The sequence below is a fragment of the Dromiciops gliroides genome, chromosome 4 (genome assembly GCF_019393635.1).
Source record: "Dromiciops gliroides isolate mDroGli1 chromosome 4, mDroGli1.pri, whole genome shotgun sequence".
NCBI lineage: Eukaryota > Metazoa > Chordata > Mammalia > Microbiotheria > Microbiotheriidae > Dromiciops > Dromiciops gliroides.
In genome coordinates, this window is record NC_057864.1 from 103,075,624 (window position 1) to 103,096,713 (window position 21,090).

The 21,090-nt window shown below is 45.1% G+C and overlaps 1 protein-coding gene across 3 annotated transcripts in view; it reads right to left on the reverse strand.

The window, feature by feature from the left end:
- Nucleotides 1-21,090, reverse strand: part of PIK3C2B (phosphatidylinositol-4-phosphate 3-kinase catalytic subunit type 2 beta) — an 85,868-nt gene that overhangs the window by 55,532 nt on the left and 9,246 nt on the right. For all 3 annotated transcript variants that reach the window (XM_044002813.1, XM_044002814.1, XM_044002812.1), the window contains one exon: nucleotides 1,758-2,780. In XM_044002813.1, the coding sequence (XP_043858748.1) occupies nucleotides 1,758-2,693 (936 nt within the window). In that variant the 5' untranslated portion in view covers nucleotides 2,694-2,780. The remainder of the gene's footprint in view (nucleotides 1-1,757; nucleotides 2,781-21,090) is intronic.

Here is a 21,090-nt window from a genome sequence, read left to right on the forward strand (position 1 = left end):
TTAGCCCCTGAATTGGCTGGAGGCAGGGAAGCCGGAGGCTGCATTCCACCTGGCCCCAGGCAAGAGCCAGCAGCTCTGCCCTAGGCGCTTCAAGGAGACTCGGGGCTCTCTCCTTCAGCTCGGGTGACACACTGGAGCCAGGGGCGGAGGGAGGAGGGAGGAAAGCAGGAGGTAACTCCCCCTTGCCAGGATGGCCCGAGCCGGCAAGCGGGCCAGCTCACCCAGCTGAGGAAGCAGGATCCAGGAGCAGAAATCACCCAGCCCCTAAAAATAGCGAGTACAGCCACACCTCTCTGATAGGGGGCTTTAAAAAGCTCCCAGCTCCAAAGTCGGTTTTAATTTTCTGGGGGCGTCCTCTGAGGGAGGGAGAGTGACCTCATAATAAGATTTTAGATGGCTCTGGGCTGCCAGATACAGAGATGAGCAGCCCAGTGTCCCTAACCAAGGAGAACAATTCTTTTCTTGATCAAGATAAAACTGAAGGAAAGAATGAGAGAAATCTAGGCAAGTGACAAGTCTGTCATTGGTGTGTGTGTGTGTGTGTGTGTGTGTGTGTGTGTGTGTGTGTGTGTGTGGTGGAAGGGGGGAAGGGATGTCTCCTAAATTCCCAGTGCAAACATGAACTGGCAGTACAGGTGGGGGCAATTATAGGAAACATAAAGTCATGATATATTCTATGGCCTAAGTCCTTCAGGTGGACAGATTGGAAGCCCCCGGGCTTGGGAATCAGAAGCCTACCTACCTGTAGAGATGCCCCTAGCCATTTTTGTCTAGAATCAGGAACCAACCTGCTCTGGACACAACAAAAAGTTGCTCTACTACTATCTTCACAAGGAATAATGAGGATGCTTTTTTAGGGGAATCACCTTCAAAACCACAGCCAACATTGACATAGAATTTAAACATCAGCAAAGGGCTTCATATACATTCTCTGACATGAACACCCACCCACCCCCAAAATGGGGCAAGTGCTATTAGCCCTATAGATGACAAAACAGAATCTCAAAAAGGGTAAGTGACTTGCCTAGGGTTACCTAGCTAGTAAATGTCTGAGCTAAGATTTGAACCCAAGACCTCTCAACTTCAAAGAACTCTATCATCCCTATCTCTTAGTCTGGGGGGGAATGTGAGAGTTCCTACCCAATAATAATAATGATGGCAAATTATTTTATCTTATGCTCATATAAAATTTTTCACTTTTTCCAAAGTCAGATACATCATTTCATTAGAACACTGCAACAAACCTATACAGCCAACAAGGGAAATATTATTTTCCTTATGGAGTTGTATGGAAAGTGCTTCATAATTAGGAAGGTGTAATATAAATGCTAGTTATTATTATTTTTATTATAATTATGTTTATCAACCCTATTTAATAGAAGAGGAAACCAAGGTGAAAGGATTTGCTAAGTCACCCTGCTAGTTTGGGGCACAATTTGGGACTAGAACCCATACGAGGCTCATTTTTAACTCCATTTGGCCCTAGCTCTGCCCTAGGGAGGGGCTGTGGCTGTGTACTACACTCCTTCATCTTCCTCTTCCAATCATGCCAAAATCTTCAACTCCATGTCATCCCACCCACATTTAATCCTCCTACATTAGTGCTTGGGGACCAGAATATGACATCAGAACCTATAAGCTTGAGATCCGGCACACTGAAGATAGGGCTATTCTAAGCCTCTGGAAGAGAGGAGAAAAGGGAGAAAGAGATGGAGAGAGGAAGCAGGAAGCAGCAAAGGTATGGGGGAGAGCCTCACCGGATCAGCAGAAATCCGACGGTTTTTACTGGGTGCCATGTTCTTTCGGTTGGCATAACGTAAGGCGTAAGTTCGGGGAGGAACTTGAGGTGGCATGGTCTTGCTCCGAGCTACAGGCTTCCCAGGGGTATCCTTACCAAATCCCAGGAGCCCTCGGCCCTCTTTCCAGCCCCTCTTGGGATCCTGAAGCAACTCGGTGTCATAGGTAGACTTCAGGTTGAGGCGAGTTATTGCATCATTGATGCCATCATAGTCCATCGAGCCCAGGAGGTTTCCCTGGCCCCCACTGCCAGGTTCTTCTTCCTCCTCAAGTATTTGGTGACCCACTAACTTGCTGGGTGTCTGCTGGTTTGAGGAAAAAGTGTTGATGTCATTGGGTTCAGAAGGCTTGGGAGAAAGGGAATAGGTTTTGCTGGGAGGCTGGGGGGGAGTATCCCAGATGGAGACCCGAGGAGGGATCGGGGGTGGGGACAGCTTCTTGGGGGGGCTATTCCTCTCTTCTGATCCCGGAGGCAGAGAGAGCCCTCCATCTGAACCATCAAAGATGTAGAGATAGTCTCCAGAGAGAGGGCCCTTCAGCCAAGGATCTAGTCCCGGCTGGAGGCCCTCAGAGGTAGAGTGATTAGGGGCTCCATCATGTGGGGAGAAGGAGTTGTAGTTGAGGGTGGGGTCAGAGCCAGAGAGCCCTCGAAGAAGTTTAAGGTCATTCTTCCCGCCTGCTGGCTTGCCATAGAAGTCCAGGACAGGCCCATCCCAGCTGATAAGAGAGGAGTCCGTGTTCTGCTTGGCCCGCCGGTTCTCCTCTTTATCATGCCGCAGCCGGGACAGGGCATCATACTCCATCTGAAGAGCTTCAGCCATTGCCAGCTCCTTTCGGCTGATGCCCACAGACTCCAGGGACTTCCAGTGCTCCCCATTTCCCTGGGTTGAAGACATGGTGGAGCTAGATGGAGAATAGGCGAGTGGATCTGTTACTTCCTGCCAACGTCAGGGCTTAAGGACTGTGGCATGGTGCCCAGGTACCTGTCAGGGGGGAAACACAAAGACTCTGGTCAGTCACCAGGAAGCTTTTTTGATGACTTAACTGCACATTGATCGCTATATAAAGAGAATTTGGCAGATCCAATCTCAGTTTTCTCAGTGCTCAAGACCAAGCTATTCGGGGACCAGTCTGGTTCTCCCTCCCCATCACATAAGCACACACATTCACCATCACATCCACACATGGCAGCTAGGAGGTACAATGAATAGGGTGCTGGACCTGAAGTCTGGAAGACCTGAGTTCAAATTCTGCCTTACAAATTTGCTGGCTATGTGCCCCTGGGCAAATCACTGAATTTCTTCCCTTAACTATAAAATGGAGATAATAACAATGCTAACCTTCCAGAGCTATTGTAAGAATCAAACGAAATGTTTGTAAAGCACTTCACAAACCTTAAAGGGATATATAAATGTTAGCTATTATTATTGTTATTATTATTGTTGTTGTTATTATTATTTACCCCCAAGAGGACATAGTTCCCATCATCTACTAAGAGAGCAGATTATAAAGATTGGGACTCTTCCTTCCAGAAAGACAAAGGATGAGGAGGAATATGACCAAGGTATTAATAATCATGGGGACAGAGGCAGCTAGGTGGCACAGTGGATAAAGCACTGGCCTTGGATTCAGGAGGACCTGAATCCAGCCTCAGACACTTGACACTTACTAGCTATGTGACCCTGGGCAAGTCACTTAACCCCAATTGCCTCACCAAAAACAAACAAACAAACAAAAGCAATAATCATGGGGACATAGAAAAAGTTAATATTAATTCATTCACCAAATCTCAGAACACTAGATCTGGGGCCAACCTCGTATTGGAAAAAGATGGTTTGATGCAAATTAAGGCAAGTATAATACAGTCTTACTGTAAGAGAACTAATTATTACAAGGATTTCAATATAAAATGGACAAACTCTTGGAACAATGACATATTATAAAAACCTGCTCAAATAAAGCATCATTTTAAGCTACAGTAGGAGGATGAGTCTACGCGTCTGGAAAAAAAAAAAAAAGTTAGTCCTGCTTCTAGCATTTGTCAGGGAAAGGTATTCAGAGGATTATGGAATCTCTGAGTTGAAAGAGCCTCAGAGATTACCTAGTCACAGTCAAAAGCAGGCTCCAGCGGGCCACTCATTAGCATTCTGGAGAATGCAGGCTCCAACCTGCCACCCACTTTTGTTCAGGAGAAAGCAAGTTCTGACTTGTCACCCTGAGAGCAAAGACAGTTTCAATTTCATCTTTGTATCCCCAGCAACATCTAATACAGTACCTTGCATACAGTAGGAGCTTAATCAGTGTTTGTTGCATTTCACTGTGATGCTTTACCCTACAGGTAATAAACATATGAAATGTGTTACTCCTCTCACCTCTTACCCCTGGACTTCGTACATGTCAGAAACATAGATTGAGTAAATCCATGGTTGACAGATCCATGGGGTCCATAATGAGTTATTGGATGGAAGTTAGGGCAAGCCTCACCTGGTATAGGGGGAGGAGCAATAGATTTCAAATAAGAAGATTTGCATTCAGGTGCCTGCTCTAACACATACTAAAAGTGTGACCTTAGGCAAGTCACCTTGAGTTTTCTGAGTTTCAGTTTCTTAATTAGTGAAATGAGGATAATAATACTCATACTGTTTGTCCCCTGGAGTTGTGAGAAGTGTTTTGCAAACCTCCCAGTCCTCTATAAATGGTATTTAAGCTTGACACAAAGAAGAACCAACCACATCCTCTCACAACCTATGCTCTGATGCCTCAGTAGAAACAAACTACTGCTATTAATGAGGAGCATTTATTTGGTGCTTGTTATAGAGAGGCATCATGGACTTGGTGGACTTGAAATCAGGACACTTGGGTTTGAATGTCTGCATCAGACCTTAGGAGCTGTGTGACCTTGGGCAAGTCACTTAAACTCTCGGAGTTTCTGATTTTCATCTGTAAAATAAGAAGGTTGGACTAGATGACCTCTAAGAGCCTTTCTTGCTCTAACCTGTGATGTTATGATATATGTTACATACATAATATACACATCCAAACATAATGTAATTTCTTCACCAAGACTCTATGAGGTAGTGTTTAGGGGAGTCTGCCCTGTGGGATACAAGTGGGGAGGACAAATATTATTATCCCATTTTAGAGATGAAGAAATTGATGCTCTGGGAGGCTTGATGCTTCAGAGATTTCCTTTTCACCCCAACCTCAGCTCCCATCCTTGGCAGTTTTAATATTCAGACTGATGATGTTCATCAACCTCTTCCACTCCAAAACTCTATCTCTACTCTACCACAGTCATGCCCAGGAAGACATATTGAATCCTAAAATTTTCTTCTAATTTCAATCCTCTGTCCTTCTACCTCTCCACTGCCTCATTCCTCCTCCACCTGCTCTTAACCCTCACCACAATCTCTGGTCTTTCCTCATTCTCCTATTCCATAAATTCTAGTCTCACTTTCTACCCTTCAATGTTGACCCTATAGTCAATCAATTCTGCAAGGTACCACCCTTCATCTTGAATCCATCACTCCTTTGCCCAATATTCATTCACATCCTACTAACCTTCAATCCTGAGCTGCCTCCACCATTTCTCCCTTCCAGCATTCTCTACTTCTAAATCTCTGAAGATTGCTAGAAGGATTCACAAAATTGTGCAGACCAGGTCTTCTATAAATTTTTGTTACTTGCCTCATCTGGGACCTCACCATTGCAGAGTAATTATTTAATTCATCTTTTATTAACTCCCTATGACATTCTCTAGGACAGCTAGGTGGTGCAGTGGATAGAGCACTGGCCCTGGAGTCAAGAAGACCTGAGTTCAAATCTCACCTCCGACACTTACTAGCTATACAGCTAGTACATCCTGTGCAAATCACTTAACCCCAACTGCCTCAAACACCCAGGGCCATCTCCAGTCATCTTGATATATATCTTGCCACTGGACCCAGATGGCTCTGGAGGAGAGAATGAGGCTGGTGACCTCCCTCACTTAAATCTAATTCAGGGCAAGTCATCGAATCACCCTGATGTCCTCTTTGAGTATGAAGGACAAACAACAATATTACATGGCATTCCCCACCAAAGCTGTCCCAAGCCTTTTCCTCTCTCAAGCACCCAGCTCCACCCTTACTTCCGCTCCTCACCAGATGACTAGATCTCCTATTTTACTGAAGCGATTGATGCCATCCATCATCAGCTCACTGAGTTTCCCATTGTTTCCTCATTTTGATGCAGTCTCAAGGGTTGAGGAGACCTTCCCAAGGAGCAAATCCAATCCCACTCATGCCCTTAATCCTATTTCCTCTTAGCTCCTTTGGAATCTCCCTTAATCATCATTTCCTCTTCCTGGCTTTCACATAGTAGACACTTAATAACTGTTGGTTGAATTTAATTGAATTGTTAGTAAGCAGCAAAGTTGAGACTCAATTCTAGATTTTCTGATCCCACGTTCTTTGTTCTTCCCACTACCCCATAAAACCCCCTCATGGACTATGGGATTGGCCCAGTGTGCCAAAGCTGATACTCAAAAGGCTAGCTATGCCAGCTCTCCTGGCAGGAACCTATCCTCAGCTCCCCTGGCTTCTCCAGCTCTCATTCCCGTCATGTTTGCTCGCTCCTCCACTGAGGATGGAAAGGGTTCTTTCCAAATACCAGCCAGTTACTCAGTTTGAGAAGGAGTCATGGGCCAAAATTCTATAGAGAAGCCCTACAATGTATCAGCCCTGTCAATGTAAACCTGGTAGTCTGGCTCCTTGGGAGCAAATGCCATGCCCAACCCAGAGCCAGCGGTCAATAAATATTCATTTAATAAGTTTATTAATCTTTGACCTTGGAGACTGGAACCGGGCCATCAAGCAGAGCAGGCTGCTTTCCTTTACTCCCTAGGGCTGGACTGGGATCTCCTCAAGTGTTAGAACCTTGGGGTAAGCTTAGCCAAGCACCAATGTGAGAATCTCCAGGGTAGGAAACACAGTCAGGAAGACAATCTGAACCCCAATGTTCCTCATTTCCACTGAGGAAATGGACTTTTGCTGGATCACGAAAGGATTTCAGTTAGCACTTAACACCTGACAGTAGTCATTGTTAGCCACTGGGGCGGGTCAGTCAGTGAACAAACATTCTTAGCTTGCACTCTGTGCCAGGCACTGGGCTAAATAAATAATCCACAAAGTACATTCTGTAAAAAATAGCTAAGCAAAGGCATGCAGTCATGTGATGACAGTACAAGTTACTTTACACATTTGTAGTTTCCCGGTAGTTAACAGAAAGGAAGGATGTGGGTTGTAACCTCAGTAGGATGATATCGGCAAAGTCCATTGCATTTAACCTGTATTACTGTATATTTAAAGTACTGTGAGGATGATACAAATTTCAAGGTGGTAGGAACCACATACAAGAAGCCAAAGTTCTGATTCCTGGAAAATAATATTGAGTACCAGGCCTGGAGATGACTCACTCTAGGATCCTAAATTGGCCCAACCCTTTAACACCTAATGCCATCTCAAATCCGGCCTCAGACACTTGACACTTACTAGCTGTGTGACCCTGGGCAAGTCACTTAACCCCCCCCATTGCCCCCCCCCCAAAAAAAACAACAACCCAATAACAACAAAAAACCTAATGTCATTAGCTAAGGTTAGGCTGAGACCCTTAGCTAGAGATAAAGGAGGCTTAAGCTTCACCTGCTTATCCACAACAAAGTTTCCTAGCCCAGGGCCATCACTGCCCTATTTCTGGAAATTACTTTGTTTTAACCTTGTATGTGCTTTTACTTACATAGGTAAATGTGTCTTCCCTGGGTAGAATTTAAGCTCTTTGAGGTAAGGGACCATTGTTATTTTTTTACTGTCTCCACAGGGCCTAGCAACAACAGTCCCTGGCACATAGAAGATTCCTCAAAAAATGCTCATTGATTGATGAGAGAGAGAAAGAGAGAGAGAGAGAGAGAGAGAGAGAGAGAGAGAGAGAGAGAGGAAGGATCTGATGTTATTCATTAAAATAATTCTCTTCCTTCTATGCCTTGGTAACTCTTAGTTAGCAAAAGGGAAGCCAGGTCAATGATTTTGCCTTTCTCAACTTCAGTTCCCTCATCTGATAATACTTGTACTACAGCAATATTGAGCTGGAAGTGAGGTAAGTGTTTGCCAGCTTTGAAGAACCACATAGGTGTCACCTAAATACACAATTCATTAGGAAAGCTTTTTTTTTTTTAACCTTAATCAGATCTCAATTAAATTAAGGGATAGAGAAACTGCTGACACTTGAATAAAGAGATTCAGATTAAGGAAGGAAAGTGGGAACATTCAAAATTTTCCTCTGGGGTTAGATACTGTCTGTTGGCAACTAGAGAAAAATTTGTGGGTTAAAGGAGGGCTAGGTCCAGTTGCAGACATAGCTCCTAGTCTCTGCCAGAGTGGTTTCCTTATAGTTTTCCTTTATTGTGTGTGGAGGGAAGGTGAGGTTTTTAAACATAGGTCAGGGTTTCATCTGATTGGAATAAATTTGGTTGTTGTTGTTATTGTTGTTTGTTTTGTTTTCTTTTGTTTTGTCTTGGGAGGCAATTGGGGTTAAATGATTTGTCCTCAATCACACAGTTAGTTAAGTTCAAATCTGAGGCCAGATTTGAACTCAGGTCCTCCTGATTCCAGGGCTGGTGCTCTACCCATAGTGCCCCTTTGGTTGGGATAGTTTTGATTAGGTACAAAGGGATGGAGAAGATGACCTCTCGAGCTCTCTTCCTACATGACTTAAATATAAAAGATCAAATCATAAACAAATTAGAAGAGCAAGGAAGGAAGTACCTTTTGAAATTGTGGATAGGGAAGTAGAGATAACCCAACAAGGACTAGAGAGGGTCAAGGAAGATAACACAGACACATTTTAAAATGTTTTTGAATGGGGGCAGCTAGTTGGCACAGTGGATAAAACACCAGCCTGTATTCAGGAGGACCCGAGTTCAAATCCAGCTTCAGACACTTGACACTTACTAGCTGTGTGAGCCTGGGCAAGTCACTTAACCCTCATTACCCTGCAAAACACACACACACACACACACACACACACACACACTGTTTTTGCATGAACAAAATCAATGCAGCTAAAATTAAAAAGGGAAACAGTCGACTGGGGAAAATCTTTACAGCAAATTTCTCTGACAAAAGCCTGATATTCAAGATATATAAGTAATCATTTCAAATACATGAGAACATGAGACATTTTCCAGTAGATAAATGGCCAAAGGATATGAACGTACACATCTATAAAGAAGTCTAAGCTATCAACATTCATATAAAAAAAGTTCCAAATCAAGAGTTCTTCCTGCTCTTTAAATAGTAGGATCCCAACATATCCATCCCCTTCTCACAGAGAATTCTGGAGCAAAGAATTCAGGGAGAACTGGTCTTATTCTAATGCCCACCCTTCTACAGTGACAGAGAATTAAGAGTAAGTACAGTCAGTAGAAATCACATTGACAACCCTAGGTTAGGTCTAATCACAGCTTCATCACCAACTTTAGGGAATGCTGGGTGGGCTTTGAGGAAGCCCAAGCCATCACCCCAGATCCACACAAACACCCTTGAGGAATTCCACTTACCACAATGAAAACATGAATGGAAGAAGACTCTGGGCCCAATTGTGAAGGCAATAGTCCCCCAATTACTTTTCTCAGTCTCAATCAGCCTCTCTGGGTTCTTTGTTCCTCCCCAAGGACTGGTGCCACCATTTCATTTGGCTGTGTCTGGCAGCTCCACCTACCCACCTCCCCTCCCCATACTGCATCCCTCCCCCATGCCACAGGAGCATCACAATCTCCAAATGCTGCCCTTCTTCCATCTCCCTACCCTACAGTTCTCCATCCCTCCCACAATACAAACACAGGAAGTCGTTCCAGGGTTACAGTGACTCTTCCCCAAGCCCCCAACCAGGGTGAGATTGAGGAGTTATGGGGAAAATACATGGAGAAGCAAGCTAGCCAATGAGCCAGTAGGCTCTCCTCCCTGAGCTTCCTCCCAGCCTGGAATTCAGACGGAGGAGAGACTAGTCTATCCCACTCTAACCAATATCCCCCTGACTCTGGGCCAGGCCAACAGAACCACAGCAGCCACCGGGCTCTAAGCCCAACCAAATGACAGATCTCTTGCCCTTGGGCCACACCAGTAGCTGCTCCTCAGCCAAGTCTTCTCCGGAGTTGAAAGAGGGGTATGGAAAGAAGGTAAGTGGAGTGGGTTAGACAGTCGAGAGGGTTGGACACACAGTAAGAATGGAAACATCGGGGAAAACTAACCTGTGCAACTCAGAGAGGGGAAAAAAACGGAGCTACCCCTTCAAAGAGCCCAGAGACCCAAGCTCTCTCTAGAGGAAGGGTTGAATAAATACTACAGGAATTAGCCTTTTGTGATCCTCAGGATAGCTCAGGCCAGTCGATGGCCCTTACCATCCAGGGTCCTCTCCTTTAGGCCTCTTTGGATTGGTAGACCATAGACACTTTCCCCCTACCCTCAGAGGAACATGGGCTACACCTGTAGGAAACGGGGATCCTACAAGCAGATGTCAGTAGGACAAGGTTTGGGGGCCAGGATATAGTTGCTGCTCCCCCTCCAACCAGGCCAGAGATGACCTTAACTAGTACCCCGACCTCAACTAGCAAATCTCTGTGATAATGGCAGAAGGGTGGGGGTGGGGGTGGAGGGAAAGCCAAAAAGCATGTCTGGGAACAGGAATTTTGAGGCCATTTTAAACCATGTCCTTCAGGGTCAGGAAGGCTATGAGGCCAGGCAGCAATGAGAATGGAGGGCCCAACTGTGGTTGAAAACATTCTGAGATCCCAGGAGGGCTATTAGATTTATCAGACTGATGTCAGACTCAATAAAAGGATTGAGGGAGGAGCCCCAGAAATCAGGCTCCATGGTTACAATACAGCCAGCTGGTATAAGTGGAGGGCAGGTTCATGGTTGAGCTGGTTGGTGCCAAGATCTGTGCATAACCAGACACGAGTGTCAGCCTACATAGCAGCTAGCACTTAAGGAGAGTGGAGTGGGAGAAGAGGGAAGGGAAAGGAAATGGGGAGAGGAGAGAGGCACATCATGGTACCGAGTGAGGTGGTGGAAGGGAAGGAGCAGGTACACCCACTGATAGCAATGTCAGCTTCCTTGTGCCAGGGAAAGAAGGAGTACTCAGGTCACCAGGTATTATGGTATCAGATCAGAGAGACATCACAACGTAATAGGAAAAGAGATGCTTGAGAGCAAAGTGCAGTCCTGGCTGTGTGACTCAGGATAAGTCACTGACCTTCTCAGGATTATCTCTAAAAAGTGGCACAATAATACTTGTAGTACCAGTTGCTGTAAGCAAAATGCTTTGTAAACCATAAAACTCTATGTAACATGGAGTTGTTATTACAATCTTCGGGGTTGGAAGAGATTGAGGCACTGCTAAACAGACTGTGATATTAGAATCATCCTCTTTATGACTACAAGAACCAAAATTCATCTGGCTCTTCTTTTCCACCAACCAGCTAAAGATAAACCACCCCATCACCCCCAGGGTAAAACTTAGACTTCTGGGGGTTTGCATCTCTCCTCTGGCTAGCTGCAAAGGGGTATAAAAAGCAAGAAAAGCGAGGATCACTTGGCAGAGTGCAGCAAGACCCCCAGGCTTCAGGGAGTTTGTTCTTCCATGATTTTCCTAATGAATTTTTAAAACATTGCTGTAGAATGAAGCTGTTTCCTAGATTAGTCTAGGACATGACACCCTTCATATCCCCTAAAAACTATATTCTTCCCAGTCCCTGTGCAAGATGAGGGCATATGACCTCTGACCCTTGGAGGCATTTTTGAGTTTCCCCTCTCCCTGCCCATAGCCTTTTGGACCCACCAGATCTGCAGGCAGGGAACCAATCTACCCCCTTCACTATGAGCTTCTACCTTCCCTCCAGCATCTTGTACCTGGTCACAATAAACCAGGCACCAACAGGTCCAGGTATGTGAGCAGTAAATAAAACACCTTTCCCTGGCTACAGATTCCTACAACTAAAAGAGAACATCAAAGATAAATTAGCAAGGGCCCTGATTAGTAAATAATAGCTCATAAAAAGTACTTTACATATATTATCTCATTTGATCCTCACAACAACCCTGGGAGGTCAGTGCTATAATTATCCCCATTTTATAGATGAGGAAACTGAGGCTGATGATGACTTACCCACGATCACACAGCTAGCATCTGAGGCCAAATTTGAACTCAGGTCTTCCTGATTCTATTGCCAATACTCTAACCTCTGCATCACCTAGCTGCTTAGGAGATCAATACCTGATCCACCAAAGATATACAGTGGCTGATTCTAAATTAGAAGTCCATAGAGTTGAAGATTCTGCAAGCCACTGGAGCTATCTCTCTCAGTGTTAATCACACACTCCATTAGGGAGGTCTTCCTTGTAGCTGAACCTGTACCCTTTCTTTAACTGTTTGACCATGAGTAAGTCACTTCACCTGTGCCTCGGTTTCCTTAACTGTAAAATGGGAATAATAATAGCATCTGCCTTTCAGAATTATTGTGAAGATCAAATGAGATATTTACAAAGTGCTTATCACAGTGCCTGGGATAAATGCTTATTTTCTTTCCCCCTGCTTTAGGTTTCAGCAAAGCTCCATATCTCTTCTCTATGTCTGTTTGTCCCCTTCCCCTCTCTTTCTCTCTCTCCCTCCTCTCTCTTTTTCCCTCTCTCATCTTTCTCTTCCTTTCTTTTTGCTTCTTTTTTCCTCTCTCTTCCCTCCCATGCCTCCCCAACAAGGGACACATGCACTCAGAGATGTGTTTCACCCTCCCTTCCCCCTTGCTTCTCTTCCTCATTCTAAAGTAGTCCCTGGCCTTTCCTAGGAGAAGCTGTTCTCTCTCCCTTTATTTGTCTGTTCTTTTCTTCTCAGAGCCCTTTCTAATTTTTCCACATCTTAAAATGTACCCTATTCATCTGAACTAAAACTAAATGCAATGACCAATTTGGGCTCCAAAGGACAAGTGATGAAACATAGAAGTGAGGGACCACAGGTGCAGAATACCACATATACTATTAATTATGGTCACAGTGCCTGCTGGTTTAACTCATTTGTTTTTCATTATTAGAAGGGAGAGTTTTAGAGTATAGTATATTGGGAAGTGACCGGTATGAAGGAAAAATTGTTAATAAAATGAAATGTGGGGGCAGCTAGGTGGTGCAGTGGATAGAGCACCAGCCCTGGAGTCAGGAGTACCTGAGTTCAAATCTGGCCTCAGACACTTAATACTTATAGCTGTGTGACCCGGGCAAGTCACTTAACCCCAATTGCCTTACTAAAAAAAATAAAAATAATAAAATAAAATAAAATGTGAAAAAACAAAACCAAAAATAAAATAAAATGTTTCCTATTTTAGTTTTCACAATGGCCTGATTAAAAAAAAATGGCCTAGCAAAATAGAAATGACTGCTAGGATCTTGAAAGTGATACTGTCTACAAATATCACTCATGTCTACTTTCTTTTCTCAGGTCATCTCTGGACTCACTTTGTGATCCAATGGAACCCAGAGGTCTTTCTTTCTAAACCTGTTACTATTTGTTGACCTATATAGTTAGTTTTGTTACCCATATGCACAACCTGAACTAGGAAAACTTTGGCGTGGTTAGACCATCCCTGCCTTTCAGACTCTGGAATGAAAGGACTAGTTAGCTGTTCAGAGTAGGAGGCAGTAAGAGGGGAGGTTGGGGTGAAGAGGAGTGAAAGTGGAAAACTCCCTCTTCCAGCCAATACTTTAGATCCAAGGCCAGGACCAGATTGCTGAATGGAACCACTGGCAAAGATGAGAAGTCTTGGCAGAAAGTTGAAAGTTATAAACCTGGGCTGTCTCCCAGGATCCAATGTAGCTATGTGAGGTTTCCGTCTGACCCACACCTCCTGATGTTCAGAATCCGACCCTTGCTTTGCACTCTCTGGTGTCAAACCTGTAGTTCCTTCCAGAAGCATTGGCCTGGTAACTCAAGACGTGACCCCCTTCTCCCTTCCCCACCTTCTTGGGCCCTCAGAGGGTAGAAAGAAAGTCAGTCCGGGAAAGAGAAACTGACAGTAAGGAAGATGGTGCCCATCATGATGTGTCAATCTTCTAGTCTGGTGATTTAGTAGGTATCCTCTCTGAAGGCCACTTACACAGTCCTTCCCCCTTCCAAACCCCACCAAAAATATAGAAGTTCTACAAATCACAGGAGGGATGAGACCTCCAAGTGAAGTCCTCAATGAATTAGAAGGACTCAGTGGTGAAATGGACATGGGGAGGGAGAGAAGCCTTTCTCCCCACCTCCATCCAACCTCTTTCCCTCTAATCTTCATCATGGAACTCAAACATTTCCCCTAGAACGCCAAACCTCCAGATTCCCCGTCTGTTCCCCCCCCCCATACACACACACACTCTTTCCATGACCTCAAATCAAGCTTTACTAGATCCTGCCTACACTTTTCTCAGCAATCCAGCACCCCAGGGCCATGAATGAGATGACCTCTCCTTCCTGAACTGTGAGCTGCACGAGAGTAATGGTCCTGGTAGCCACCATGTCTCTATTCTGCCCAAAGACTCCTCAGATGGAAAAGGCAGTGTGTTGGCCCAAGTCCTATGTTCCTAGGATCCTCACAGGGCTGAAATCTCAAGCTAACATATCTCTTCCTTCAGGGAGGAGGATGCTGATGAAGTAAAGCAGAAAATCAACATAGTTACCACCTTGTCCCTTGGTGAGGTTTGGGAAGGGGAGATAGAAGGGAGAGAAGAGAAAAAGAGGCAACAGGAAGGAGGCAAGCATTTACTAAAGACCTACTATATGCCAGCTAGAGAACTTGAACCACCCTTCCCACTGTTCAAGATAGATGCTATTATTATTCCCATTTTATAGTGGAGTAAAGTGAGACAGGGATTAAATGATTTGCCCAGAATTATATAATTACTAAGTATCTAAAGTTTGAACTCAATACTTCCTGACTCTAGACCCAGCTTCCTATCTACTGCATCACCTAGCTACCTCTAATGAGGAAGAAAAGATAAGATAGACAAAAAAAGACAGAGAGAAGAGGAAGGTGCAAGAGGAGAGAAATGAAGGAGAGAGAAGGAAAAAGAGAGGAGGGAGAAAGAGGATGAAGGGGTGAGAGGAAAGAGAAAAGAGAGATGAGAGGGGAAAGAGAGAAGAGAAAGAAGAGAAAGCGAGGAAAACAAAGTGAGAGGCAGAGAGGGAAGACAGAGAAAGGATAAATATAGATTGAAGACAGAGAAGGAAGGAGGGAGAGGGGGGAGAGAGAGGACACAGAGAAAACAAAGATGAAGGGAAGGGAAGGGAAGGGAAATTCAGAGAGGCAGAAAGACAGAGACAGAAACAAAGACAAGAGAGAGAGGAAATATAGAACCACCTATGTATGCTCTCTGATGAATAGAGGATAATGAAAAGTGTCGCTGAAAATATCCAGAGATAAGCAACTGTTTGGGTAATTATGCTATACTCCCTTTTTTTCAAAGACCTTGTTCTCATCATAGGGAAGACTACCCCCCTCCACCCCACCCGCCCCCCATCATGGATCATGGCTGGGGAAAGCAAGGACCAAGGAAGTGAAATGAGGTCACAGTGAGGCAGGGTTGCTGTGATGGACCCCAGACCCTTCTGGTCACCAGAGCTCTGTCCATTCTCAACTCTTGCTGCTCAGCTCCAATATGGTGACAGCTCCCTGGGAGCAGGATTGAGGGAACTGGGAAGAAGCACAGCACCCTCCCCCCCCCCATCTTTTTCTCCTCTTCCATCCTGCCCATCTCCCCACCCCTGTGCACAGATGGATTAGAGCCCTGGGGTGAGAAGGGCCTGGGGAATTGGTCCCCAAATGATCCTCTCACAGCAGGCAGGGCAGCAAGTGAGAGGGAGGGGCCAGCAGTCACCCCATATGGTGGTAATAAAGTACTGGGAAAGAGGGGGCTGGGTGCTCAGGGGGATGGAGCCAGCGGGCCAAAGACAGACTGTGTGGAAGCCAGGCCACCTGCTCCGCTGTAAGGAGGGGCCAAGGAACCCAAGCAGAAAATGGCTGAACCATCCATCCGTGGGCACCATAGCCCTGCCCCCACTCCCCACTCCCCACTCCCAGCCTGGGACAGAAGCACCCTGGACTTTATTCCCTCAGCCTTCCTCTTCCCAAGGCTGGAGTCCCCAGCGGAAAACACACACACTCACACATATATAAACACACATGCACACGCACGTGCGTGCTCGCACACACGCATATTCTGACTCTTCACCTACTCTTCCAAGCAAGGAGGAAATAACCCAGGCGATCCAAATACCACATTCCTGGGAACACAGGCATTAGTATAAACAGAGCAAGGGCCCCAGGAAGGTCACCAGCATCTGTGAGGAAGAATGAGAAAATGGGCTTAGAGGACCTCTCAGCTCTCAGGCTGCAGTGCGTTCCAGGCGATTCCCAAACCCTTCTCCTTAAAGGCAGCCGAGTCCCTGGAGGCTGAGCTGTATTGGGAGGCAGCCACTGAAAGGGAAGGCCTGGTCCCTTAGCTCTGCATTTCCTTCTCAGCACCCTGGGAGTTGGGCCAAAAGAAGGGATAGGAAACCCAAAGATAGAGGCCAGAGAGACAGGAGGCTGGGCCCTCTACACAGGGCTCTGCACTTGATGAATGGCCAATCCGCAGTGCTGGCTGGCTCTAAGCAAAACTGAAGGCCTGGGAGTCTACTTTCCAAAGCCCCACCCCTTCTCTGTTTGCCCTCCCCTTCCCCTAAAAGATCACAGACTGTCAGAACTAGAAGGAACTTCAGAGATCATCATCTTATTTTACAGATAAAGAAACAGCTCTGGGAAGGGCTGGGGGTACAAAAAGTCCAGTGCTTGGTATGTTGTAGGTGTTTAATAAATGTTTGTTGAATTGAAATGATGTGCCCACTGAGGTCACAAGCATTTACAGGGCACTTGAAAGTTTACAAAGGAAAAAAAAAAAGTTTACAAAGGGCTTTCCTTAGAACAACCCTGTGAACTAGGTAGTGTACATAGTATTCTCATTCCCCTTTCAGAAGAGGAAGCTGAGGCCTAGAAAGAAGGTACTTGAACAAGGTCACACAGCAAGTTTACCAGCAGAAGTAAACAGATATGTAAATATCTATGTAAATATGTAAAAGCAGAGATATGTAAATTTTAATAGAAGAGTCAGGAGGGGGAAATATTTGATCCAAAGGAAGAAATCTCTAATGGTGAGATAGATTTTTCAGGTATCATCTAGGGAGGCACTGAGGCTCCAAAAGGCACACCCACATACCTTTAAGGGTCATGTTAAGGTTAGTGGATAGCTTGATCTATCACCCCACCTAGTTTCAGCTGCAGGAGGCAGAAGAGAGGACCTAGCAGCCTCCCATCCCCCACCCCAACTCCTTTTCCTTCCTAGGTCACTCCCAGTTGTATCCACAGATCTTGGGTTCAGGGCCTTCAGGGAGCTTGGTAGGAATGCCTGGGGAGGGTGGGAAGGAGAGGACTCCTGACTCAGAAGCTCACACCAGAGACAGCAGGGCCCTTTAAGTTAAGATGTCCCTGCCTGCCTTGGGGTCCTGCCCTAGGGTCGGTTCAGGACAGGCTGCAGAATCCAGAGATGAGCAAAGAATCCGCTCTCATTCCTGGCCCTGGCCTAACGCTGACCCCTCCACCCTACCTCCAAGGACTGAGAGAATCAGGGCCCTCCCTATGCTCTGGATGGAGTCACACCACACTGCCTCAGCAGCAGCAGAAGTAAGGCCTAGACTCGGTGGAAAGGCCAGTGGTTCACGGGCCCAAGCGGTGCCAGGCTGAAGGATCTCAATGGAGGTCGTGGGCACAGGGCCTGGAGGGAGGATGCCTGTGCTTGATTCCTGGCACCACTATAAACTAATTAGGCAACCTCAGGTCAATCACTTCCCCTTAGTTTCCCATCTAAAAAAAAGGAAGGCTTGAACTCAATGACTTCTAATGTTCTTTTCTGCTCTGCCATTTGGGGAGCCTCCCATCATGGGCTACGAATTCTCTCTATAGATGGACTCTCTCATTTAATTGTCACCATCCCCCTTACAAATGGTCTCACGCACTTAGTTACAAAAGCTAGCAGACCCATTCATTGTCCCCTGCCCATACAGAGACCACACCTGACCAACTCCTACTGCTTCCAGTCTCAAACTAAGAATCACCTCCTCCAGGAAGCGTTCCTTGATTTACGCCACTCAACCAGTGCCACCATTATTATTATTATTTTTTTTTTGGTCAGGCAATTGGGGTTAAGTGACTTGCCCAGGGTCACACAGCTAGTGTTAAGTGTCTGAGGTCGTATTTGAACTCAGGTCCTCCTGAATCCAGGACCAGTGCTCTATCCACTGCGCCACCTAGCTGCCCCCATTATTTTTATTATTCATGTCTCCTCCATGCTTCTATACTAAGTTCATGCTGCAAAAGGTTCCTATGGGGATACTGGTCCCCTGGGCATATGGATCACAGCTAAATGTACTTGAGTTGATCTTCTAGGGTAGTTAGATTCACGGGGGACTAAAGGTTTTTCTAGCACATGGGTCTGTATAACACAGGATTCTACATTTCAAGCTGAACAGGACCCGAGAAGCCATTTACTCTAACCCCACCCCACCCACTCATTTTAAACATAAGGAAACAGGGTCAGAGTGATTAAGTGACCTGTCCGGGATCACATAGCTAGTAAGCATTGGATTTGAACTTTGGGGCTCCAAGTCCAGGGCTCTGTGTTGCTTCAAACCTGCCTCTAACTGGTCTTCAGTATCATGCTTCTCGTTCCTCTGTGTTTGTATGGTCAAATGGAAGTTCCCTGAGGGCAGGGATCATGCCTCCCCCATCCATCTCCTTCTCCTTCCAATATGGAGAAGTATACACCCAGGGAACATTTACTGCATCTGTTGCATCCAGAGGGCAAGAGCATTTGGCTTAGAGACCCTTCCTATTAGGAGCAGCCCAGGTTCTTCTTGGTTGGGTTCATAATGCTCTCTCCAAGTTGGGGCTGGCAGCCAGTGGGGTGTGGACTGAAAATGCCAGTTAGCACACGTGTGGGAGATAGTTTAAGACTGTGGGGGTGGGGCTATGTTTGCCATCACAAACAAGATCATTGGCAGGAACCACTTTGAAAAAAAAAATTAAAGTTCCATTAAATTAGTAGCTTCCAAGGGGGTATGCCGAGACAAGACATTACCCTCTGATGTCATTGATCCTCTTTGAAAATGAAAAATCATCAGCAACAACAACAACCACCACCATCTCTATCACAACTCCAGGTACAGGGCCATGGACAACTTCCCTTCTCTTTGGGGAAGAACCCACCGAAATGGAGAACTACAGATGCTATCATTGTCACTCTTGCTCAAATTCATGCAGTGCTCTGCCCGGGGGTTACAAAGTGTTTTCCTCATAACCTTGAGAGGTAGATCAGTCAGTCAGTTGATAAACATTTATCGTGCACCTACCATGTGCCAAAACTAAGGTAGAGAATGAAAGGCTCTCCTCCTCCTCCACACACCCTTGCCAGTCAGCTTCCTAAAGCACAATATGAAATATGTCATTTCCTAACCATCAGGATTTGAACCTGGCTCTTCTAGTTCCAATTCTAGTGTTTCTTCCACAATACTACGATGTCTCTAGAACTAAAAAGAAGTTCTAGAAAGCCTCTGCTTCACAGAGAGGTAAAGCTGGAAGGATTCTAGATTCAGAGCTGGAAGGGCAACACAGAGTTCCCTGGGTTCACAAAGCTACTAAAGGACCGAGCCGGAACAGAACCCAAGGCAACCAACTTCCAGTTCTTCTCCTTTCCAGGCAGGACTAAAACTAACCTTTTTTTTTCTTTCTTAAATTCTTAAAGATCTCCAGGGATCATGCTTCAACAGCCTTAGTTCCTGAATATTGGATTGATAATCAGAAAACCTTCATTCTTCTGCTTAATGAATTAGTGCTGCTTCTGAAATTTAGTTGCTGAGTGACCTTGGGCCAGTCACCTCACCTCTCTCGGTTTTAGCTTTCTCATCTATTAAATAGGAATAACATTACAAAGATCTGAAGGAGGGGAGAAATATACATACATACACATATATACGCAATCCTAATATATAATATATGCTTTACATATTATATATGCCATACATGCCTATATTCCACATGTTTATAACATATCCCATGTTATATGTATATTCCACACAATACTTATAACATATGTACATGCTATATAACAGGCTCATCCCCCATACCTACAATACATACATGTTACATGCATGTTTTAGCACATGTTGTATGAATTGTGTGTTTGTGCACAAATTTGTAACAACTTCACTGTTGTATGACATGATTGTTTCACAAACAGGTTTATAACATGTTTGTGCATGTCTACAACATGTGTTCTATATCATGCTTATTTTACACATTTTAATACATGTGTATGTTATGTAAACATGCATGTTTTCACACATATATTTATACTACACATGTATACTATATAGCATGTACATTTTCACGTGCATATTTATAGTGCATGCTACATAACATGACCAACACACATTTATAACACATATTTCACACATACTTATAACATGCATGCTGTGTGTTATATATGCTTCACATACATTTGGTGAGCTGCAAAGAACCACATAAATGTCAGTTATGAAATATTATTCTGGTCTTTCTATCTCTTAAATTAGTCACCCATTTAACACACCCACTGCCACTAACCTAATTTAGGCCCTCACTGACTCTGGTTATGACATCTACCAGGTCTCTCTGTACATCCTACACACCAGTATGCCCGAATCGTCTTCCTAAAGCACAGCTCCAAATGGGTCACTCCCTTCCTTGCTCAATAACTTTTAATCGTTCTTCAATTTGTTCAGAGTTTGGTCCAGATGTCTTAGCCTGACATTCAAGGCCCTCCATCATCTGACTGCAATCTATCTTTCCACCTTCATCTCATACTGTTCCCCTTATGTTCTAGCCAAATTGAATTATTTGCCCACTCTGAAAAATACCCTGTGTTTTCCCACTTCTGTGCCTCTGTTCATGCTGTTCCCTCTGCCTGAAATGCCCTCCACGGATCATCTTCACCTTGTAAAAACCTATCCATCCTCAGGGGATTAGGAACTGAAAGCAAGGAGGCAGATAGGTGGTGCAGTGGGTAAAGCACGGGCCCTGGATTCATGAAGACCTGAGTTCAAATCCGACCTCAGACACTTGACACTTACCAGCTGTGTGACCCTGGGCAAGTCACTTAACCCCCA